Here is an 18,192-nt window from a genome sequence, read left to right on the forward strand (position 1 = left end):
GAGATGCCCAAGACGAAAAAACAAATGACACAGGCCAGGGGAACACTGGTGTGCCTGCCCTCAACCCCCACCCCCAATCCTGACTGCTGGAGTTGGCCACCCGTCCGCCTACACTCTGACCAGTGTGAACTTAAGGACACCAAATGGTCCCATCACCACACCCTTAAAGAGAACGAGGCCCTCCCACTCTGGGCACTCTCCCCACTAACACAGGCCATGAAAGGAACGCAGAAATCCCGCCTCTTCCCTGAACCACTGTGGAATCACAAGCGGCTGGAGGGGATCCTGCCCTCCTAGGACTGTTCTCGGGCCTAGGCCTTTTGTCTACCCAAGGTTGTCACAGTGACCCCAGTGTCACATGCCAGCAACTCACCTGCTGGCAGTTTGGCAGCTCTGCGGTATGTCAGGTTGGCCCAAAATCTAAGGGTTTACATGTTGTAAGGGGCCCAAAAAGCATCTATGGTAAGCATCTGCTTGTGCAGGGCAGCGGTCTCTGGGAAGAGGTGCTGCATCAGATGGCAAGGTCAGAGGGCAAGCCCCCTGCCCCACAGACTTGAAAGAAGCAAGCACCTCATAGACGGAGCCACCCTAGAGCAGAAAGACCACTCAACCAACATGTTCCTTCTGCATATGAGGAAATGGGGAGTCTAAGGGGCAAGGAGCTCATTTCTACAGTCAACAGTTTACCAAGTTTTCCACTCTGGGGTTTCTAGAGAGAAGCCTCAATCTGTCTTCTCACCTCCCACCAGCTTCGGCATGAAAACAGCTTTCAGAACCAACTCTCCTCCCTCCTGATCTGAAACAGCAACAGCCTGGCAGTCACCCTCCTCCCTCAGAGTGACCCCCCAACTAGCCATGTGAGCCGCCTACCTGCTGGCCCCTCCTGCACTGGGCCTCCATTTGCAGCCACCAGAGTCCCCCAAACACTTCGTGTACTCTAGGAGCTCTAATCTCACCCTTGACTTAGGCCAGCTGAGGACAGTCTGAAACACTAATCTCAATTTTTTTTAAGTGCAGCTGTACTGCTCCAATGCACTCAAAATAGGCTCTTCACCCTTTAGATCATCTGTACCAATGAGGCAGAAAAGCATGGTTTGTAATGATCATGGAATCTTTTCGAAGCACTTTAACATATTTAATTAGTAAAATCATTAAACGGGCCCCTTACCCACACCACTGATTTGAAACACCTCTGCTAACCCTTCCCAGAGCTAATGAGAGCAAAACTACTTTCTACACATAGCGTTCAGGCTCTTTCTCTGGCAAGCGGGCATTCATGCCAATAAGGAGAGAGTGAGTAGAGCATATTTTCTCCTGCACAACCAGGAGCTCTGAAACACATTAGCCTTTCCGCCCATTCCTCCAAACACCCAGGCTTGGGGCTTAGGCTTGGGGAGAAGGCTAACTGCAAAGCTCACAGCTAAGAGCACACTCCCAACACCACCCCCAGGAGGGGAGGGGATGGTGTCAGCTCAAAAATTCTGGGAAAAGACTCTACCCTGGCATTACCTAGCACCAGGACAGGGCCTGCACCTGCTGGTGAGCAAGCTAGGAAGACAAAAGGCAACAGCTGGAGGGAAGGGGGGGGGTGCCTAGGGCAGTCTTTCTCTTTCCTTCAGCAAAGTTCTCCTGGTTCAGATCCCACTGGGCGTGTATGGGAAAAGGCACCTGAACAGAGTTCTCACTTCTCTATCTTGTTCTAGGTAAGTCACTTGTTGCCCATGCGTCACATACCTGGTCAAGGAGGTGGCAGGCACAGGGCCTGCCGGGCTGCCGGGGCCACTTACCAGCGGGGGCTGCGGCTGGGGGTGCTGCCCTGCTCCCGACGGGGGCGGGTAGTGCATGAGCAGATTGAAGGCGGAGTAGACGGTGTCTTTGTACATGCCGCTGGCGCACTCCGGGGCCTTCAGGCCTGGAAAAACCGCAGCTGGGTCAGACGCGCCCGACCGGGTGGCTCGGGCTGGAGGCTGTCTGCTCTCCAGAGAAAGAACGGCCGAGGGGCCCCGCTCACGTGTGTGACCGGAGAAGGCACGGGCTGGGGGTGCCTCAGTGTGGACGAAGGACCCCGAGTCCAGGCCTCCCCTCGGCGGCCCCTACTTGACCCCCAGCCCGCCCTCCGGCCAAGGAACCTGGGCCAACGCTTTCTCCTCAAGACCGGGGATTAGGCAGTCACCTGGGCAGGAGGGGAGGCGGAGATGGCGGGGGTCTGTTTACTCCTATAAAGGTCAGGGCACCGGAAGTGACTCGAGCCCGGCGGCGCCCGGGAAACCCGCCCCCCACTCCCCCCGCCCCGGCTTTGCCGCCTCCTTTAGCTGCCGTGGGGGGAGGCACCCTCCTGGCCCCCCCAACCCCGTCTTCGGTGGCCCCCTGTCCCACCCGGGCCCTTACGGGTGGAGGGGAGGCGGGCCGAAACTCACCGTCCTCCAGAGACTCTGGAAGTTTGTCGGGGAAAAGTCTCTGCGAAGTGTGCTCCCGTCCGAGCGCCTGTGGGGAGATCCAGTGGGGCCGTGAGGGGAGCCGGGCTCGCGGCCCCGCGCAGGAGGGGTCTGAGGGATGGGTACCCCAGGGGCCCGGGAGGCGGGGCAGGCGGGCGCGGGAGAGGCGCGGGACGCGGGCCGCAGCTCACCTCAGCCCCGACCTCCGCCTCGCCGCGGGCCCCGGCGCCGGCCCCCGGGACCCCCGCGCCGCCCGCCGCTCCCTCGGACTCATTGACCAGCGACGACTTGAGCTCGGCCAGGTCGCGCTCGGGGCCCGCGGCGCTGTCGCGGCTCTTGTCGTCCTGCTCCTCGCCCTCGTCCTGGAAGGCCAACAGCTCGTCGGGCGCGCCGAGGTCGTCGCCCCCGCCCGCGCCGCCCCCGCCCGAGTCCAGCTGCGGCATGGTGCGCTCCGCCCGCCGGGGCGCAGGGCGCTGGAGTGCGGGGCGCAGAGCCGGCCCTGCAGGCGGCGAGCCCGGAGTCCGGACCTCCGAGCCCGAAGCGCGGCGGGCGGAGCGCGGGCTGACTCCGCCTGGGCGGGCTGCGGGCGTTGGGCGCGGGCGCCAGGCTGAGCGGCTCCGGGAGCTGGCGGGTCCTAACATCAAAGGCGCCGCCGGCTGAGTGCGGGGGGCGGGGCGGGGGCGCCGGGGGCGGGCCCAGATGGTGGGCGGGGTCAACTCGCCCCGCCCCGCCCCTCCTCTCCCGGGAGAAGCTGGGACTCGACAGCGCGCCCAATCTTAAAGGGCTCGCTCTCCCTGGCGTCACTTTGAGGCGTCCGGCAAGTTTGACAAGCATCGCCCTTCTTCCGAAATGTAGGGGCTCGAAAGGAGACTCCTGACCCCGCTTCCTCACCTACAAAAAGGGATTCGCGCTCAGCGCCCAGGTTTCTCCCCCAAGTGCAGAGGGAGCGGGTCTCCAAGGCCCGGGGAGGGAACTGGAACGCAAGCCAAGGTGTAATTGCGTCGGCGCCCCGAGCCAGTACGTCCTGGGCTTGAAACTGGGGGCTTACTAGAGGTTGGAGGCTGTTCGAGGCTGTGCGCGAACCCCACCCCGGCTGACAGCGTTAGGATTCCTCAAATTCCCGTTCTCTGCCCTGTTGTCTAACCTTAGGCCGACCTGGGACCTCCTTCCAGACTGCCCACATACAGCGCAAACACAAGCATGATTCCCCTCACACATTTATTGAGCGCTGTTCCATGCGGGGCTCATGCATCACACATCTGTGACGTGCCTCTCAGCCATGTGGCATCTCCGAGGCGCGAACAGAGCCAAGAGGACAAGGAGGAAGGAGGAAGGATCCCTCCAAACCCCGTGAGGATCCTTCAGCCACCTGCCCCCTCCTTCCCTCCCAACTCAGCTTTACGCCTAGAACCTGCGGCCCAGGGATGCGAGCCTTTGGGTAGGCACGTGGGCCGCGGGATTCCGACGAGGGGTGGGTGGTCAGAAGCAACTTATCATGGGGAGTCGCATTCCCATGGAGCCGATTGACTCGGAGCCTGACGCCCGCCGACTCTCACAAGATCCACGCTGCAGGCTCTGTTAGAGCCAGAGGAGCGCGGGAACGTGCGCCAGCTTCCATCGCGTCTGCGAGGCACCCGGGGTCGTGTCCAGGCGGGCCTCCACAGCACACTTGGCCTTGGCTCCACCACTGCACCTGGGAAAGACACAGGCCCTTTAGGATCGCGGTGATGTGAACCGCAGCCCCCAGCAGGTTTCTGAGTTGGACTTGGTGTAGACTTTCCCATCTCTCCCGAGAGCTCAGGGACAGAGGGTATTTGGGAAGGAGGTGTCTTGGACGCCTCTCCCGCTCAGAGCCCCACGGGACCCCTGGCAGCCGCGCAAAGCCGGGCCGGAAGAGGGCCGCGCCGCCCCTCCCGGTGCAGGCCCAGCCTGGTTGGCTGCGGATCAAAGAGCCAGGGCCGTCCTTCTCCGCGTTCAGATCCTATCTGCGCCCGCTCAGCGGGGCGGCTCGGCCTCCTACTGCACGGCTGGAGTGCCCACTTTTCCTCCCTTGGGGGGGGGGCTGGGGGGGGTTACTAGTGCTCAATTTGGCAAAAGAGATGTCGAGAAGATCCTGTCCATTAGGTTCCCCCAGTCTCCTTTTCTGGGTGTGAGCTTGCTGCTGAGTCTCACTTTATTCCCACTGAACAGTGGCGGTGGGGGTAGGGATCCAGCAAATCTTAGCCCAGGAGCAAGGGGAAAGGGTATAGGAGGACCCATGTGCTCCCCCATCCCAGCCCCTGACGTTATAAGATCTAACTTGGGACAAGCCTCCTCTGGGAAAGCTGAGTGGGAAGATGGATCTGCCTAAATCAAAGGTTTTGGGGGTCCTCTTCCCTTTCAGGGTGAGCCCAGCTTAGCAGGAGCCTCCTCCAGGACAAAGGTCCCCAGACCCATGAGTGGACACAGGACAGTGGGGGTTGTTTTCTCCAGTCCATGGAGAAAGGAGAGAAGTCAGGGCAACAGTGAGGTGGTTTGTTTTCTCTATAAGGCTGAATTTTTTCAGCTTAAAGTATTAGCTTTTAATCAGAGATTATGGATTTTCTGCTTTATTGGTGTAAAAACACCCTTTCTTTACTAAAATAATGGTGGAAATTGATTTTTTAAAACGTCCTTATTTGGCAAAAGAAAAACTTGGCCATCCCGTTCACTCTCCCACCCCCAGATCTCTTCAGACCTTTTCTAGGGATGTGAAATCCCAAAGCCTGGGAACCATGACCCTGCAGGATCATGCCCTGCTGGGTGGAACCAGGGGAGGAGGAAGGTGAGCAGGGAGAATAGGGGTGTGGGGAGGAGAGGTAAGGGAGAGAGAAACAAGCTGAGTATCAGACATCTACAGCCACACTGAAATCAGCTTGAATGCCTGCTAAGGAGAATCTCCTGTGGAACCAAACCTGGACTCAAGCTGTGGAGAGGGGAGAGGCAGTGGTGGGCTTCCTGTTCTCCAGAAGGCATTGTCTGCTTGAGAAGCTGAAAAGTTCTTAGAGTTTGTTGGTTATTAGTCTGTGTACACCATGGGCAGAAGGAGCTTGGATATGGTGAAATCAATGTGGCTGGAGTGATCAGGTGGGCTTCCTGGAGGAAGCAGACTTCATGTGGACCTGGAAGGTTCTGTAATGTTTGGAGAGATAGAAAGGCAAAGGAGCTCAGGCTTGTACACCAAAGGCAGGTGGCCCTGCAGCGGCTTGGTGTCTGGTCAGCCCTGATTCCGTCATCATCATCCTCATTATCACCTGCACCATGATGTCATATTCCTGAGTGATTGCCATGTACACATTATCTCATTTAATCATCATACCAATTCTGTGACATAGGGACTATTATCCCTATTCATGAACGAGGAAAGCAAAGCTCAGAGAGGTTGAATAAGTCACCCAGGATCTCACAGCTTGGAAGTGAGAGCACCAAAATTCCAGAAACTTGACAGTCTAACTCCTGGACCCGCACCCTAACTACCACACACTCTAGTGTTCCATCATGACCTCTAAAATTCCAGAGGGGGGGCGGTTCTTACCTCCTTTGAGGTCTCTGCAGACAAATGCTGATGAATGAGCTGTGACTAATAGAGTCCTGACTTTCCAAGTGGCTCATGTTGCTTGGAGGGACCACCAGGAGGATTGAGGAATCTCTCTGGTTGGTCTATATAGGGTGGCTCAAGCTCTTTGCTAGATAGGAGGGCCCAGAGCGTCTCCCTCGAGTCAGACCTCAGTTTGTACCATCTCTGGGCCCACCCTAGACTGCCCGCTCTGGGCACTGACTCAGATCCCAAACAGTCACAATGGCCCTGCGGTTCTTCCACAGGGTGGTGAGTGGGATCTGTTGAGGCTGCCCCTCCGGAGGTGACCGGGCAGTTTCAGGATGAGGGCCAGAGTCTTCTGCAGTTCTCTGGACCATGAAGTCCAGGTCAGAGCTGAAGATTTATTTATTTATTTTTAAAGATCTATTTATTTGAGAGAGAGAGAGTGCACGCACGTGTGGGCACACACACGTGCCAGTGGGTGGAGGGGCAGAGGGAGAGAATCTTCAAGCAGACTCCCCGCCTAGTGTGGAGTCAGTCCGGAGCTCCATCTGGGGCTCGACCTTACAACCCATGAGATCACAACCTGAGCTAAAACCAAGAGCTGGACCCTTAACCGACTGAGTCACCCCAGTGCCCCCAGAGCTGAAGAGTTAATGAGGCTTCATCTTCATGCATGGGAGCCACAGGTGGGCACGTGGTGTCCTTGGAGGCTGGAGACAGGACAAAGTCAGAGCTCACAAGGGTTGAGGGTCTGACCAAGAGAGCTCCAGCTTTGGATTTAGGCAGACCTCTCTGAGTTTGCCTCCCTGCCCTACCATTTGCTAGGTGGGGGATTCCAGACAAATCATTGATCCTCTCTGAGCCTCAGCTTCCTCCTGGGTAAAATGGGTATCACCCCCAACGCTGCCTAGCACTGCGGGAGTGATCTTAAGATGATTTCCATATCCTAGGAAAGAGCTTAGCTCAAGGCCTGGCACATTCCAAGCACTCTAATAAATGGGTACTCTTGAGCTAGATAGTTTTCGGAAGTTGTTAGGCTAATTGGCTCTTCATGTAACGTCATGAAAGTCATCTAAGTGTTCTCATGGCCCGGGCCCACCTCATCACAGCGAAGGCTGAAAATCTACTTTTCCTTTCCTTTTCTTTCAAGTTCCTTCACATGAAAGGCCTGTGTGAACTCTCTGACCTTTTTTAACGGGGAGACCCTTGAAATGTGACATTTCCAGAAAACAACTCAAAGGAGCCCCAGATGGGTTTGGTAAATTACAGCCGGGAGAGGTTGGGAGCCGCATCTCTTCCTGCCCGCCAGCCCGCCTGGCATCCTGTCGGGACATGCCGAGCACAGCCTGGAGGCCTGGCTGCCGGCTCTGGGCAGGAACACTTCCCGTGCGAGCCTTCTCTCTCAGGGCAGAGCCTGGCCACACATCCTAGAGGCAGACTGTGGTTTGTTACTAGAAACACAGTTTGCTCTCTGGAAACTGTGTAGTTTCACTGTATGTTCGTGTGTGTGTGTGTGTGTGTGTGTGTGTGTGTGTGTGTGTGAGGCGGCTGTGGCCTGTAGAATGGCAGACACACCGCTGTTGTGATGTGACTGCTCTGGGTCAGGTACCAGGCAGCTGCCTTCAAAATGAAGCAGGGATAAGGTGGACCTTGCTGGCTCAGTCGGTAGAGCGTGCGACTTTTGATCTTGGGGGCTTGAGTTCAAGCCCCATATTGGGTGTAGAGATTACTTAGATAAAGAGGTATTTTAAAAAATAAAATGAAGCAAGAAGGGTTTGGGGTCATTTTTTCCTTCTTTTTTTCCCTCACCCCGCTGCCCAGACTTTGTGCAACAGCCAAGAATTGCTCTTAAAATAAAAATTTAATGAGGGCACCTGGGTGGCTCAGTTAGTTAAGCGTCCACCTTCAATTCAGGTCGTGATCCCAGGGTCCTGGGATCCAGTCCTGCATCGGGCTCCCCTCTCTAAGGGGAGCCTGCTTCTCCTTCTCCCTCTGCCTCTCTCTCTCTCTCTCTGTTTCTCATGAATAAATAAATAAATACTTTTAAAAAAATAAATAAAAATTTAATGAAAAAAATTTAATGATAAAGCTAGATGTTAGCTATCCCTGATGAAACCCAGGAATTTTGACCAAATTGGCTTGCGGGGTGGCGGGGGGGCATTGGTGGGGAGACTACAAAGAGCTGCCCCTCAGCCTCAGAGGGCTTGTTAGGACAGTTTCCCACAGGCTGATTTCCCACATCGTGCCAGCCACGGTTCCCAGCGAATGGGGCTGGGATTCGCTCACCAGGAAGAAGAAATCACCCTGGGTTTCCACAGGAAGGGGTCTGGACTCAGCAGCAAAGGCAGGCTGCAAGGGGCCGTTGTCTGCCATGCACTGTGCCGTCAGAGTGCAGGGGTCTCCAAAGCGCTGGGGAGTGGGACGCCTGTGCCCTGTTCCCTGCACCACCCCCTGACCTGCTGCATGAACTCAGGTGAGTCCTCTGCCTTCTCTGGGCTCAGGGCCCCTTACCTAGTTCCAGGGATGTAGTGAGGAGCCCACAACAATGAGACCAGAGGGGAGACAAGAAGCATCACAAATACAACAGGAAGTGAGGGACACAGACCCAGGTCCATGTGGGAGTTGCCTGCCGCCTCACAATGTGCCCATATTAACTCATGTTTGGATTGTGGGAACAGCCCCAGACACACTGATAGGGGACTGTCCTACCAGGAAAGTACCGCTAGATCTCTAGTTTTGACACAAGGTTGTAAGGGCTTTGCTGCTTATTCCCAGGGCCTGTTATAGAGCCGACAAAGTGCAGTGCTCAGAAATTTTTAAAGATCATTTATTTGAGAGAGAGAGAGAGCACAAGTGGGGAGGAGAAGGAGAAGCAGGCTCCCCGCTGGGCAAGGAGCCCAACAAGGGACTCCATCACAAGACCCTGGGGTCATGACGCAAGCCGAAGGCAGATGCTTAACTGACTGAGTGACCCAGGCGCCCCAATGCTCAGAAATTTTTAGACTGAATGGATGGATGCATGGACGGATGGATGGATGAATCATTCATAGCAGCAATCACTTAAAATCTGGGGAGGAAGTACTCGGCCTAGTACCTGCTTTCAAGGAACTCTTATGGGACACATTAGGACAGATAGAGTTTCCGGGGCCAGGGGTTCAGAAACATGGCTATTGTGTAATGTCCTGGCACACAACCTGGAAGTCAAGGAGGGCTTCCTGGAGGAAGGATGTCAGCCTAGGAGGCAAGTAGGATTAAAGAGAAACAGGGCTGGGATGCCTACATGGCACCGTTGGTGGAGCATGTGATTCTTGATCTGGGGATTGTGAGTTCGAGCCCCATGTTGGGTATGGAGCCTAATTTTAAAAAAAGGGGGGAGGGCAGAGCTTTGATCAGGTGGAGCAGTAGCCACACTCTGGGTTATGGTGGACTCTGATCCCGTACGGTCTCTGGGGCTTAGGTGAGCCAGGATCCTGGGGGAGCGTTTGTCCATTGATTGAGCATTGCCCAGAACGGCACATCTTCCTGTCCCAGGTCCTACAGTCTCCCTATCCCCACCACCTGGGACAATGCCTCTCCTCCCCAAACACTGGCTCTTCCTGATTGTCCCCTCTCCTAGAACAGACTCCTGGGTGCATAATCCACCATCTTCCACTTGGAAAGTGGCCCTTTTACTCTGAGCAGCTGGCATGTTGCAAGAAGGACCAATGGGACATGGTAGTCAGGGAGGGCTTCAGGGGAGCCTGCACCAGACCGTATAGTCATGGCTGGTCCCGATGTGCACAGCCAGTAAAGGCTCTGAGAAGCCCTGCATCAGAGGTGTCCTGTCGAGCCTTCTTCAGCCAAGTGTCTCCCAAACTTATTTGACCATAAAACTATTTTTCCATGTATGATTTTCCAAAGAACAGAATTCCTCTGGAAGTCTTTTGGGAAATGCTGGTATCCCTGCTTTCAGAAGGCAGGGAGGGGCATTCCTTATTCAAAACATACTCCAGTTTGTGTCCCTGATAGGGAGGAAATGAGCAATAGTTGAACCCCAAACTGGTCATCACAGCTCTAACCAGGCTTCACTCCTGTCCTACTGGGTTGTCACCTTCTTGGGGTCATGGACCCTTCTGTGCCCTTGCTGAGTGTTAACATGGACCACACATACTGTGGTGCTTAATAAATGCCTGCCACCCATGAAGTGGAGCTGTTGTGTATAGGTCCAACCCAGCTTGGTTCCTCAACCTTGGGGGGCTATTCCCACTGGTTTGTTAGCTGGGAATTCTTACGGGCCCTGCAATGCTTTTAGAGTTGGAGTCGTTCACCTTCTCCTGAGCAGTTTGGTCTGTTTCCTGTGGGCGAGTCTCCCGTGTCTCCCCGGCTATCCGCTTTGGAGCTGGGCTGGAAGCTCATTGCCTGTGTGGCAACTGGGGCTCCCCCCGCCTACTCGCTGTGGGTGGGAACTTGAGCCAGTCGCCTCCCTCTTAGAGCCCTCCTTTGCTCACCTGCTCAGCGGGGACAATAGTAATACTTGTCTCAGAGAGCCGGGAAGATGGTATGTGTTCTTGCTTGTGAAGTACTTAGCACAGGGGTGTCTGGGTGGCTCAGTCGGTTAAGTGTCTGTGTTGGCCTTCAGCTCAGGTCGTGATCCCAGGGTCCTGGGATCGAGCCCAGTGTCAGACTCTCTGCTCAGCTGGGGAGCCCGCTTCTCCCTCTTCCTCTGCCTGCTGCTCTCCCTGCTTATACTCTCTGTCTGTGTCAAATAAATAAATAAAATCTTAAAAAAAAAAAAAAGTACTTAGCACAGTGTGGTCTAATGAAGAGTGGGTACTGGTTAAGTGCTGTCCAGTGTCGCTATTCCGGCTCCCAGCCAGCGGTGCTGTGCTCGGGACCAGGCCCTTAGAAGAGCCAGTCCCTGCAACCCTACAGTCCTGCTAATTCTGGGTGGAACGCGGAGACCAGGGTAGGGAAGGCACTAGAGCCCTGCCTTCTGAGGCCAGCCTGAGGCTGCCAAGCATTCAGCCTGAGTGGAGGCTCCTCCTGCCAAAAGATGGCCATCTCCAGATGTCTACAGGCTGGAGGGAGTCGGCTGGCCTGTGCGGCCTGAGGGCAGAGACAGAACTAATGGGAGGAAATTACATGGAGAGATTTCATCTCAGCTTGAGGAAACACGTCTACCAGTCAGACCTGGCCAACCATGGCTTGCCCAGGCCACCAACAGAGGCAGTGAGCTCCCCGTCACGAGAGGTGTGCGAGCAGAGGCTGGGAGTTCCCAAGGGAGGGAAGCCGCTGAGGAGGGTTTCCACCCTTGGGGCCCCTCCGAGGCTGTGGGCAGTCCCTTATACCTCCATGCAGCTCTGCTCCTCGCTTGGCTTGGCGGAGTCCCTGCAGGCTTCGGCAGCCTCAGAGGTGAGTGGAAGAGCAAAGCTTGCACATCTCCGCCTCCAAACTGGGGCTGGAGGCTGGGGGGGAGTGCTGCTGTAAGACGCTGATTTTGAGGGAGACTAATGACAACATCACCCTTTTGGGGAGGCAGCTTAATGCAGTGGCTGGCAGCATGGAGCCCGAGCCCAATCTGTACCCTGGCACCCCCCCACCCCAGGCCTGCTGGCGCTGGGGACAACAGAGATAGGCGATGGCAGGGGGCTTGTTTTTAAATCAGTTTCCCCTCACTTACTTCAACTTCTAAAACCACAGGCTGGAAGGAGATAGATGGGAAGAAGCAGGAGAGGAAAGAACCTGGGTTTCAATTTTGACTCTGCCACTAGCTGGCTCTGTGACTTTGGGCACAGTCACTTAACCTCTCTGTGCTTCAGTCTTCTAATCCGTGAGATGGAATGATAATAATACTTATCTCACTAGGTTCTTGTAAGAATTAAGCAAGTTATTATTGGTAGAGTCCTTGAAATAGTTTGTGGTCCCTATTAAGTACCATATAAATATTTGTTAAATAGATAAAAATTAATTGAGCAAATCATAAGCCTAGCCTAGTAAACATACAAGGGGTTTTACAATAATCATCTTGTTTAGTCTTTACAAAACCCTAATGAAGTTGAAAATCCTATTATTAGGGAAGCTAAACCTGAGAAGGTCAAGTTCTTTGCCCAAGGTCACACAGCTGGTGAGAGGCAGAGCTAAGATTTAAAGTCAGGATTTTCTGTCTCCTGGACCTGGGCTCTCAACCACTCGGCTCTCTCGCACCAGGAGTTTGCAGGCACTGTAAGGGAGGTAAAGTGCCCACAGGAGGAGGACAACGGAACAGCGGGCAGGAGGGGGTCAGAGAAGTGCCCTCCCTGCCCCTTCTCAGGCAGGAAGTTCTCTCTCGTTGCTGCTGCCCAGGGGAGATTTTTTGGACTAATAGGTGACAACATGGTTGGGTGACGATTACAAATTGCAGCCCTGCTTCCTCCAGCTGAGTAATCGCCATCGTGGGGTCCTGGAAGCAGCTAGAGCTCCAGGCTGGTGGTGGTGGCTTTGGCAGTGACACTGCTGAGGGAGGTGGGCCACCTCACGCAGCCTCTAGGACCAGGGACAGGAGCTGGGAGACCTGGGTTCCCCATAGAGTCTCTCTGGGTGTGGGTGAGGCTGCGGGCCTGGGCTGTCCTGCTCACTCCCATTCTCTCTGCTGTCTCAGCAGGACCCCTGTGTCTTACTCAAGACTGTGTCCCCTGGGATGAGCCAGAGCCTGGCAGAGAGCAAATGCCCAATATATATGTGTTAGACCCAAGAATGTCTCCAGACACCTGCACCGCACTTTACTGTTTACAAAACTCCTTCCTATCTGTTATCTCATCTGATCCTCACAACAGCCCTGAGAGGTAGGTCTTTTAACCCCATTTTACAGATGAGGAAACTGTGGCTCGCAGAGAGGAAATGACCTGCCCAAGGTCACAGAACTCAAACCCTGGTCTTGGTCTCAGGGCTCTATATTCACTCTAGCTCTGCAGCCCATGGAGATGTCTTTTCCTTCCTTGTGTGAGGGCTGTGAGGGGCAGAAGGGACCCCTAGCTGGTGTTGGCTTCTTCAGAAGGCTCCTCAGAAATGGGAGATGGGATTGTTGGCTCCCAGGGGATGGCGTCCAGGGCTTCTGATGGGGGAGGGGGTCTCAGGTAGTGAAGGATCATTGAGTCACGAACCGAGCTCTTCCCCCGCGTCTCCTGGGTGCCAGGACAGGCAGGTCCATGGCCTCAGGCTTTCTGTCAGGGAGGTGAGTCCAAGTCATTGTCCAAAGGTGTGGCATCAGAGCTTTGCCTCATTAAGGGAGACAGTGCCCCAGGAAACCTTCTGGATCCCCCTTGGAGCTGCGCTAGGCCCTGGGGGTGCAGAGCCAGCTCTTTTCTGCAGAGGTGAAAGTGCGTCTCTTCAACTTTGGGTCACTGGTGGGCCTCTGCTGACTGCTGTGGTTTTCCTTGTCAGCTTTGCTGTTTTTACTTTTTGTTCAACCCGCTATTATTACTGACATCTTTAAGGGTTTCCCCTCTGGTCAAGCTTGGTCTTTGTTTTTATAATTTGAGAACTTCTCTCTTCTCCCTCTTGTCTTTCTCTTCTCAGCCCATGGTTTCAGAAGATGCTGAAGCAGGAGGTAGGTGGGGGGCTGGTTTAAAAGCAACTTCCCCCTCCATCCCTCATCTCCCTGCTCCTGACCCCAGCAGGCCTAAGGATACCCCCCCCACACACACTTGGGTAGACCATGCTCTTTGAACTGGGAATTCTTTTTCTTTTTCTTTTTCTGAGTGGGAGCTTTGGTGCCCCTAGCCTCCTTTCTGCCCTGACCTATCCATTCTCTTTCTCTCCAATATTCTCCCCTCTCAGAGCTGCCCTCCCTGCTTGGGGAAGTTTCTGGCACAGCTGAGCCCATTGACAATAAGCAAGTCACCTTCCTTCTTGGGGTCTATAGAGCCCTGAGAAAGTGGGCACATGGCAGAGCCTGACAGAACGGGGGATAAGAAAAAACTTTCACGGGGCCCTTCTCATCCTGATTCAGAGTGGGACTAGGCCTGTGGCCGAAAACTCCCCTTCTGGAATTCACAGCCCCTCTGGTTTGAGTGGAGGTTTCTTCAGTAGCAACAGGTTGGGCCACAGCAGCTGGCCTGTTGCAGTGGGTTTCCAGGTATAGTCCAGGGGCTGGGACAGACTTTCCGTCCTGGCTTGGGGGCTGGGGGGACAGTGCTCGGCAGTTGGTTTCTGAAAAGCCCAGGACTGCAGACCTGAGAACCACCAGTTTATGTTTGCCTTGGCGCTAGAGAAATGCTCCCTGTCTCCTGCTAAGCCCTGACCCCAGGCCCCCAAACTGGGGAGGAGCAGAAGTCCCAAAGCTTTTTTGTCCCAGATCCTACACAATACTCTGGGTGGGGCCTGGCTGGTCCCTGAGCTCCTCCGGCTTGTGTGGTTAAACTCGAACATTTGTGTTCAAAGATGAGATTCGGGTCTACAGGGGGAAACACTTAAAACCCCTTTGGTTGCTGAGACTTGTACAGGAGACCAACCCGCAGCGTGCCTGCCCCCAGCATGGAAAATGCTGTCTTGGCCTTTCCTTTGCACCCACAGAAAGTCCCAAAGGTACCCTGGGCGCCAGGTCGCGGCGCTCATCAGGGAGCTGTGCTCTGATGCCAGCCCAGGCGAGGCTGGGCCTGTCATGTTCGCTGCTGGTGCCAGAGCTCCTAGAGAACGTGCAAGCGTCAGGGGGGAGTTGGAGATCACCCTGTTTGGAGAAGGGCCTCGTGTAATGAAACACCCCGGATGGCAGAGTCAAGGTTATGCAGGCCCTCGGGGGAGAGGAGAGTAGTGGTCAGGAGGGTCCCCTGAAGAGGGGCTAGAGCTACACAGTGAAGAGCCAGTGAGATGGGAGGCAGGGAGTTGGGGGCCTTGTAGAGAAAGGTTGGGGGGTGAATCTCTCCTGTCCTACCTTCCCTGGATCAGCCCTGAGTCCTAAGGAAAACCAGCCTGCTAGAGCTCAGAGAGATGTGGGAGAGGGCCGGTACCCCCAAATATGCACACAGGGGAAACCGAGGCCCAGAGGGGCAGGGACTTGCCTGGGTCTCACAAGTCCCTGGGACTCCCCCTTCCTCTACTTCATAGCCCCCAAAATTTAATAGCCATTTGCCCTAAGCACAAGAAATCTTGAAACATGCAGCAAAACAAAACAAAAATCCAAAGAAGCCATTTCGTATGCTGAGTATGAGTTGCTTTTGTAATAAAAAATAAATCACTTAATGTTATTTAAAAATGCTGGCGGAAATAAAAATGTCAGGAGTCGGATGGGGGCTTGGGACTTGCTGCAAGCAGTTCACTAGCTCGGGGTGGCCAGGAGGCTCCTTCCACAGCCTCTTGTGCCCTGGGTCCTGGGGAGGCTGTGATTCCGCTGGAGAGCACCCCCTGGTGGCTGGTTCTGGAAGAGGCTGTGTCTGAACTGCAGGGACGGGAAGTAAGGAAAGCGACCCTTGGACGCTGAACCCCTGCCTCCCCCCACAGCTGCCACCACTGCACACGAGAGGATGGCACTGGATTCACTGGCAGAATTCATCTCCCCCCTGAAGGAGCTGTGACAGGCTCTCACCTGGGCCCTGGAGTAGCCCCATGTTGGCCCCATGTTCTGGTTCAACCAAGTCCCAGAAGGGGGTCTTTCAGAACAAAGCCGCTCACACGGGGCATAAGGGGGGGAGGCACTTCATGACTGTGCCCTGCCTTCAGTGTTGGTGACAGATCCGTGACACAGCTGGTGAGGCCCCACCGTGAGGGGCAGAGCGAGGTGTCACTGGGAGTGATGGGGCGTGGGGGGAGGGGTGGTCAGGAAGGCTGGCTCTTCCCGGGCTCACCTGCTCAGGCTGGCAGGATCATGACAAGGATAATGGCAGTGACAGCCTGAGCTCACATTTGCTAAATGCTCCCTGTGACCAGCGCCAGGGAGGCCTCATAACGGCTCTGTGAGGCAGGTGGTCTTTTTGGGAGTTGTTAACGAAAATCCCCAAGGTAGAGAGAATAGACCCACATATATCCCCTCACCCTAACCGCACCATTATCAAGATGTCATACTTGTCTTGGCTCATTTTATTTCTTTCTTTCTTTTAGTCTGTTTCTTTTAAATTAAATCTATTAAAGCAAATCCCCGACATCATGTCATTTCATCCTTGTGTGATTTAGCATAATTTCTAAAAATAGAGGTACTTTCTTACATAACCACGAAGCCATTATCACATCCCCAAAAAAGTGAATGATAATTCCTTGGTGCTATCTAATATTTGATCTGTGACATGGATGTTTTTATTGCCCCCATTTGACAGAGGAGGACACAGAGACTCTGAGGGGACAAGTAACTTGGTCCAAGGTCACACAGCTTCGTAGTGATGGGGATGGGATTTGAACCCAGGGAGTCTGACGTGGGAGGCCACCACTAAATCACTCTCTCTGGGTCTTAGTTTCCGTCTTTGTGAAGTGGGGGATAACGAAGCCTGCTTTGTTACTTCATGGGATCATGCATGAGTGGGCCACATTGTTCATGCTTCTCACAATAAAAACGAAAATATAATGAAAGAAAGCGATCAGAAGAATCATTAGAATGTGGGCCTAATTGAAAAGGAATATGATGATTAAAGGAAATTAAGGTTTGCTGAGTCCCCACTCCTATGTCAGCTCTCCCTCATCTCACTAATCATTCCCCCAGTCCTGTTTTTTTAACTATCAGCTGTCCTTTACAGGTGAGGGACCCGGAAACTCAGAAGGAGGAATTTCCGCCCCAAAGTCAGGCCACTGGCAGCAGCCAGGCTGGTCTACTGGGGGTGGCAGAGAAGCCTGAGGTACGTCAGGAGATGAAGATGGCCTTTGCTAAAGGCTTTGGAGCACGCTGCCTTCACGGGGAATCTGCCAGCTGAGATTAGTGCTCACAAGCAACAGAAATCCCCTTTGGTGGTCTTGGGCAGAAGAGCAATTTCCTGCAAGGATATGGAATGGCTCACAGAGTGGATTGTAAGGAGGAAGCCAGGCTGGGAAAAAGATGAGCCTGGAGCAGCCCTGGGGCGTGAAAGCCACAACTGCTGCGAAGACCCATCTGGACTCCCCACTGGGATGAATCCACTTCTGACTATTTCTCTGCTTTGACGTCCTTTCCAAGACCTAGACCCCTGGGACAGACTTCAAGGCACCCAGCATGCGTGGCGTGGTCCCTGCCCACCATGGCTGGGAGAGTGTGGCACTTTTCTGGAACGTTTGAATGCTAGGCCATGCCAGGGTTTTTTAAAGGAGTGCAATGGGGAGGGAGCTTGAGGGGATTCCCCAGAGAAGACTTAGCCGGCTCTGGTTTTCACACGTAATTTTGCTTCTGATCCTGGGAGTGTGAGTCACATGTGAAAGTCTCTTGTTTTGCGAGGCCTGTGTCTGCTGCTGCCATCACCTGCACAGCAGCTGCCACCTCCAGGCAGGAGGCCCAGGTAATGGGCAGGACTCCCTGTCTGCCACCGGCTGCTACAGCTATGGGAGCAAAGCGTTAGGGACTATAACTTGCGGGCCCAGTGTTGAGGGGATTTTCCATCTTATGCATTACGTGAAAATAGAATGCAAATGATACGTAAATGAGCTGGTGCCCTAGAAGCTCTTCTGCTGGGTAAGCTGTGAAGGGGCTGGGGCTCTGGCTGGCCTGTGCCTTCCAGAAAATGCTCCATCTACTCACCCCCAGGGAGAGCCACAGCCTCTGGCAGATCCACTGATACCTATTTGTCCTTCTGCAGGAAACCTGCCTAGCTCGCCAGGGTCTGTGCCCCTGGGCACTTAGTTCGCCCCAGGGGCCTCAATCCTTAGGAGAAGCAGGTGGTACATAAAGTCTAAGTGAACAAATAAAAAGGGTCCTGCTGCTTCTGTGTTCTCCACCTGTGGCCCATGTGCAGGGCTGGGCACACAGGGCCTACCGGATTGACCCAGGGCCAGCCAAGAGGCCAGGCTGTACCAGCAAGGCCTGGGAGATGTGGGACAGCCCTCTCCCCACTCAGCCTCAACCCCTGGGTCTGGCCCGCAGCTTCTGGTGAGACAAGGAAGGTGGCTGGAAAGGCCGACTGCAGGGTGGGGGTGTGGGGGCTGCTTAGCAGTTGGCAGAGACCCAGCAGACTACCCGGACACGATGTCCTCCTCTGCCAAGGCTGTGCCAGCCTGTTCAGATGGGAAGGTGAGCCAGTGGGGGAAGTGGAGAGGCAGGCGGTGAGAGGGCCCCAGCCTCTTCACCATGTATCT

The 18,192-nt window shown here is 54.7% G+C and overlaps 1 protein-coding gene across 5 annotated transcripts in view; it reads right to left on the reverse strand.

Annotated features, from left to right (window-relative positions):
- TCF7 (transcription factor 7) overlaps positions 1 to 2,893 on the reverse strand; it is a 40,283-nt gene extending 37,390 nt beyond the window's left edge. For 4 of the 5 annotated variants that reach the window (XM_040622446.1, XM_040622448.1, XM_040622445.1 and 1 more), the window contains exons 1-4: positions 2,769 to 2,893; positions 2,627 to 2,654; positions 2,418 to 2,484; positions 1,788 to 1,912 (exon numbers count right to left, since the gene is read on the reverse strand). In XM_040622446.1, the coding sequence (XP_040478380.1) occupies positions 1,788 to 1,912; positions 2,418 to 2,484; positions 2,627 to 2,654; positions 2,769 to 2,878 (330 nt within the window). In that variant the 5' untranslated portion in view covers positions 2,879 to 2,893. Of the gene's footprint in view, positions 1 to 1,787; positions 1,913 to 2,417; positions 2,485 to 2,626 lie in introns of all 5 variants that reach the window. The other variant, XM_040622444.1, reaches the window with a different exon arrangement.
- Between the last annotated feature and the right edge of the window lie 15,299 nt (positions 2,894 to 18,192).

This window comes from Ursus maritimus, unplaced genomic scaffold, assembly GCF_017311325.1.
Source record: "Ursus maritimus isolate PB19 unplaced genomic scaffold, ASM1731132v1 scaffold_5, whole genome shotgun sequence".
Taxonomy (NCBI): Eukaryota; Metazoa; Chordata; class Mammalia; order Carnivora; family Ursidae; genus Ursus; species Ursus maritimus.